The 5,000-nt window shown below is 17.6% G+C and overlaps 6 protein-coding genes across 6 annotated transcripts in view; all 6 read left to right on the forward strand.

Annotated features, from left to right (window-relative positions):
* Positions 1 to 396: 396 nt before the first annotated feature.
* Positions 397 to 657, forward strand: DDB_G0283505 (hypothetical protein; the record flags this gene model as incomplete). The annotated part of the gene is made up of 2 exons (XM_633964.1): positions 397 to 406; positions 494 to 657. 2 exons carry the CDS (start codon positions 397 to 399, stop codon positions 655 to 657), a joined length of 174 nt encoding a protein of 57 aa, XP_639056.1.
* A 617-nt stretch (positions 658 to 1,274) lies between these two features.
* On the forward strand, positions 1,275 to 1,531 carry DDB_G0283507 (hypothetical protein; the record flags this gene model as incomplete). The annotated part of the gene is made up of 2 exons (XM_633965.1): positions 1,275 to 1,284; positions 1,368 to 1,531. The coding sequence occupies 2 exons, from the start codon at positions 1,275 to 1,277 to the stop codon at positions 1,529 to 1,531; spliced, it is 174 nt and encodes a 57-aa protein (XP_639057.1).
* A 614-nt stretch (positions 1,532 to 2,145) lies between these two features.
* DDB_G0283509 (hypothetical protein) lies at positions 2,146 to 2,402 on the forward strand (the record flags this gene model as incomplete). Its single annotated transcript, XM_633966.1, has 2 exons — positions 2,146 to 2,155; positions 2,239 to 2,402. The coding sequence occupies 2 exons, from the start codon at positions 2,146 to 2,148 to the stop codon at positions 2,400 to 2,402; spliced, it is 174 nt and encodes a 57-aa protein (XP_639058.1).
* A 622-nt stretch (positions 2,403 to 3,024) lies between these two features.
* On the forward strand, positions 3,025 to 3,281 carry DDB_G0283511 (hypothetical protein; the record flags this gene model as incomplete). The annotated part of the gene is made up of 2 exons (XM_633967.1): positions 3,025 to 3,034; positions 3,118 to 3,281. 2 exons carry the CDS (start codon positions 3,025 to 3,027, stop codon positions 3,279 to 3,281), a joined length of 174 nt encoding a protein of 57 aa, XP_639059.1.
* A 595-nt stretch (positions 3,282 to 3,876) lies between these two features.
* On the forward strand, positions 3,877 to 4,131 carry DDB_G0283513 (hypothetical protein; the record flags this gene model as incomplete). The annotated part of the gene is made up of 2 exons (XM_633968.1): positions 3,877 to 3,886; positions 3,968 to 4,131. 2 exons carry the CDS (start codon positions 3,877 to 3,879, stop codon positions 4,129 to 4,131), a joined length of 174 nt encoding a protein of 57 aa, XP_639060.1.
* Positions 4,132 to 4,764: 633 nt separating this feature from the next.
* Positions 4,765 to 5,000, forward strand: part of DDB_G0283515 (hypothetical protein) — a gene marked incomplete at both ends in the record, with an annotated part of 253 nt that continues 17 nt past the window's right edge. The window contains 2 exons of the mRNA XM_633969.1: positions 4,765 to 4,774; positions 4,854 to 5,000. The exon at positions 4,854 to 5,000 is cut by the window's right edge and continues 17 nt beyond it. Coding sequence (XP_639061.1) covers positions 4,765 to 4,774; positions 4,854 to 5,000 — 157 coding nt within the window. The remainder of the gene's footprint in view (positions 4,775 to 4,853) is intronic.

Here is a 5,000-nt window from a genome sequence, read left to right on the forward strand (position 1 = left end):
GGGGAAATTTAAAGGTTTGTCAATTAATTTTCCATTTTTATTCTTTCTTTTTTAAAAAAAATTTAATTTCCCATTTTTCATTATTTTTTTTTTTTAAATATTATAATTACATTTACCACCATCCAAGATATATAAAAAAAAAAAAAAAAAAAAAAAAAAAAAAAAAAAAAAAAAAAAAACTTTTTGAATGGAGGGGGTTTTTAATTTAACAGATTTATTTTTTCAAATTATTTCACTTCATCATTTATATATTCAGATTCTTTTTTTTAAAATAAAATAAAATAAGAAAAAAAAAAAAAAAAAAAAAAAAAAAAAGGATTATAAAAAGGAAATATTTTTTTTTTTTTTGAAATCCAGAATTCAATTAGCTTTTCCACTAATAAATTAAATTATAAAATGTTATTCAGTATGTAAAAATAAATATTAAAAAAATAATCATTTCATTTTAATATTTAATCATTAATTTAACTAACATTTAAAAAAATTATTTTAGAATCATTACAATCAATCACAAGTGTTAACTCAATCCAAAAGAATCAAATTTCTTCAGTTTCAGTGGGAAGCTCTCAATCTAATAACAATGCAGCACTCTTAGATGCAGCAGCACTTGTTGTAATTCCAGGTTTATTAGCAGTTGCTGCTGTAGCTCATATTTAAATTATTCAAGGTTAATCAAATTCTCAATATTTCATATTAACTTCGAACTATATGAAAAAATTAAATAAAAATTTAATAATTCATTTAATTTAAATCTTATTATATTATATTATATTGTTTTCGTATCATTTGGTTATTTTAGTTTTTTTTTTTTTTTTTTTTTTTTTTTAATTAAACAAAAGTCTGGATTGTCTAAATGATTTTTTAACTTTTTTTAATTTATTTTATTTATTATAAATAATTTGTTTTAAAAAAGAATTCTTTGAATTTTAATCATTTCAGTTATTTTTTGCATTTTTTTTTTGTTTAATATTATATTCCCTTAGTCCCCCCCAAAGAAAAAAAAAAAAAAAACAAACTTTTGGATTTCTGTGGGTTTTTAATTTATTTTAATTTTACAGATTTGTTTTTTTGTTTTTTTAAAAAATAATTGTTATCACACACAATCACACATATAAATCATTTATCTATATATAATCTGATTTTTATTTGTAATATATTAAAATAAAATAAAATAAAATAAAAAAAAAAAAAAAAAAAAAAAAAAAAACTATAAAAGGCTTAATTTTTTTTTTATCAAACCAGAATTAATAGCTCTTCTACTAATAAATTATAAAATGTTATTCAGTATGTATAGAAAAAATTTATAATTATGTAAAATTAAAAAATACAAATTAAATTAACATATATATTTAAAATAATTATTATAGAATCATTACAATCAATCACAAGTGTTAACTCAATCCAAAAGAATCAAATTTCTTCAATTTCAGTAGGAAGCTCACAAGCAAATAATAATGCAGCACTCTTAGATGCTGCAGCACTTGTTGTAATTCCAGGTTTATTAACTGCTGCTGCTGTAGCTCATATTTAAATTATTCTCAATTTCATATTAACTTCGAACTATATGAAAATATAATAAATAATTAAATAAAATCCATTTTTTTAATCAACAATTTTTAAAATTTTTTTTAATAATTTATTTATTTGTTAATCATTTTACAATTTTTTTTTTTTTTTTTTAATTTTTTTTTTTTAATTTTTTGGTCACAAGAAAAATCTGATGATGATTTCAAAAATGATTGTTTATTGACAATGGTTTTTTTATTTTATTTAATTTTTTTCATTATTTAATTATTTTATTTAAAAAAAGAAATTTATTTTACCATTTTAGCATTTTTTTTTTTTTTTTTTTTTTTTTAAAATCACAATATTTTGTCCCCCTTTAATAAACAAGTGAAAAATTTAAAAAAACAGTCTTTTGGATTTCTGGGGGGTTTTAATTTATTTTAATTTATTTTAATTTATCAGATTTATTTTAAAATACATATTTTCAGACAAACCATTAATCTCTATTCACCAAAAAAAAAAAAAAAAAAAAAAAAAAAAAAAAAAAAAAAAAAAAAAAAAACTATAAAAGGTTTATTTTTTTTTTTTTTTTTAAAACAGAATTAATTGGCCCTTCTACTAATAAATTAAAATTATAAAATGTTATTCAGTATGTTTTTAAAAAATATAATATTATTTAAAATAAAACTATAATAAATAAAATAAACTAACAGTCAAAAAAATATTTTATAGAATCATTACAATCAATCACAAGTGTTAATTCAATCCAAAAAAATCAAATTTGTTCAGTCTCAGTAGGAATCTCTCAATCAAATAACAACTCTGCTCTCTTAGATGCCGCAGCACTTGTTGTAATTCCAGGTTTATTAACAGTTGCAGCTGTAGCTCATATTTAAATTATCAATTCTCAATAATTCATATTAACTTCGAACTATGAAAATTTTATAAATAATTAAATAAAATCCATTTTTTTTAATTTATAATTCAAAATAATTTTTTTATGCTTTTAATATTATATTATTTAAAATTTATTTTTTTGATCATTATGTATTTTGAAATTTTTTTTTTTTTTTTTTTTTTTTTTTATTTGGTTACAAGAAATATCTCTTTTGATGTTGTCAAAAATTATTGTTTTTGCCTACAGTATTATTATTTATATTTTATTTTTATTTATTGTTATTTTTTTTTTTTTATTTTAAAATAGAATTTAATTATTTTACCATTTTAGTTTTTTTTTTAATAAAATCATTTTCCTTTTTTCATAAAAAAAATTAAAAAAACTGTCTTTTGGGTTTCTGTGGGTTTTTAATTTATTAACAGATATAAAATACATGTTATCAAACACACACACACAAACACAAATAATTAATCTCAATTCATCAAAAAAAAAAAAAAAAAAAAAAAAAAAAAAAAAAAAAAATGAAAAAAAAAAAAAAAAAAAAACTATAAAAGCATTAACTTTTTTTTTTTTTAAGACAGAATTAAATTAGCTCTTCTACTAATAAATTAAATTATAAAATGTTATTCAGTATGTTTTTTTAAATATAGTATTTTAAAAATTAAACTATAATAAATAAATTGAACTAATATTTTTAAAAATAATTAATATAGAATCATTACAATCAATCACAAGTGTTAACTCAATCCAAAAGAATCAAATTTCTTCAGTATCAGTAGGAAGCTCACAATCAAATAATAATGCAGCACTCTTAGATGCCGCAGCACTTGTCGTAATTCCAGGTTTATTAGCAGTTGCAGCTGTAGCTCATATTTAAATTATTAAAAGTTAATCAAATTCTCAATATTTCATATTACCTTCGAACTATATGGAAATTTAATAATAAATAATTCAATAAATATTTATTCATTTTTTAATTCAATATTTTTAATAATTCTTTTTTTTTGGGGTGGTACCTTTTTCAATATTTTTTAAATTGTAGACTTAATTTTTTACTTTATTTTTATTTTTTTTTTTATTTTTTATTTTATTTTTTTTATTTTTTTTTATTTTTTTTATTTTTTTTTATTTGTTTAATTAGAATTAGATTTTATCTTTTCTGTCGTCATTAATTTGTTTTTTTTTTCTAAAAAATCATATTACAAGAAAAAAAAAAAATTAAAAAAACAGTCTTTTGGATTTTGGTGGGATTTTAATATATTTTAATTCAAAAGATTTGTTTTATTTTATTTTGAATTAAATGTTATCACAAACACACCCCACATAATTTATTTATGTATTTTGTTTTATTTTTTTTTTTTTTTTTAATAAAAAAAAAAAAAAAAAAAAAAAAAGAACTATAAAAAGGATTGTTTTTTTTTTTTAAAAACCAGAATAAAATTAGCTCTTCTACTAATAATTTAAATTATAAAATGTTATTCAGTATGTTATAATATTAATGTATATTTTATAAAAATATAATTATACATAAGAACTGACATTTAGTAAAATACTATTTTTTAGAATCATTACAATCAATCTCAAGTGTTAGCTCAATCCAAAAGAATCAAATTTCTTCAGTATCAGTAGGAAGTTCTCAATCAAATAATAATACAGCACTCTTAGATGCTGCAGCAGTTGTTGTAGTTCCAGGTTTATTAGCTGCAACAGCTGTAGCTCATATTTAAATTATTCAAGGTTAATCAAATTCTCAATTTCATATTATCTTCGAACTATATGAAAAAATTAAATAAATAATGAGTTAATATTAATTCATTTTTATTTTAACAATTTAAAATTTTTTTTTAATATTTTATTGATAGTCTATTATTTTTCATTTTTTTTTTTTTTTTTTAATTGTTTGGTCAAAAAAGATTTTTTATTTTTTAATATTTTTTAATTTTATTATATGTATTTTAAAAGGAAATTGATTGTTTTATCATTTCAGTTTTTATTTTATTTTTTTATTTTTTTCATATTTCTTAATACTTTATGCTGATGAATTAATTTAAAAATTATAAAAAAATAAAAAAATAAAAAAATAAACGAACTTTTGGATTTCTGTGGGTTTTTATTTTATTTTAATCTTAAAGATTTCTTTTATTTTATAATAAATATTTCTATCACACACATACACACACACAAAATTTATCTATCTATTTATCTATCTATCTATAGATAAATATATTCTGATTTTATCAAAAATAAAAAAATAACAAAATAAAAAATTGTTTAGGAAAAAAAAAAACTATAAAAAGAAATATTTTTTTTTTTTTCAAACAGAATTAAATTAGCTCTTCTACTAATAATTAAATTATAAAATGTTATTCAGTAAGTTTTTAAATATATATTTTATTTAAAAAACTATAAATAAAATTAACATATATTTTTAAAATTTATTATTTTATAGAATCATTACAATCAATCTCAAGTGTTAACTCAATCCAAAAGAATCAAATTTCTTCAGTTTCAGTAGGAAGCTCACAATCAAATAATAATGCAGCACTCTTAGATGCTGCAGCACTTGTTGTAATTCCAGGTTTATTAGCAGTTGCTG

Source organism: Dictyostelium discoideum (genome assembly GCF_000004695.1).
Source record: "Dictyostelium discoideum AX4 chromosome 4 chromosome, whole genome shotgun sequence".
In the NCBI taxonomy this organism is placed as follows: domain Eukaryota; phylum Evosea; class Eumycetozoa; order Dictyosteliales; family Dictyosteliaceae; genus Dictyostelium; species Dictyostelium discoideum.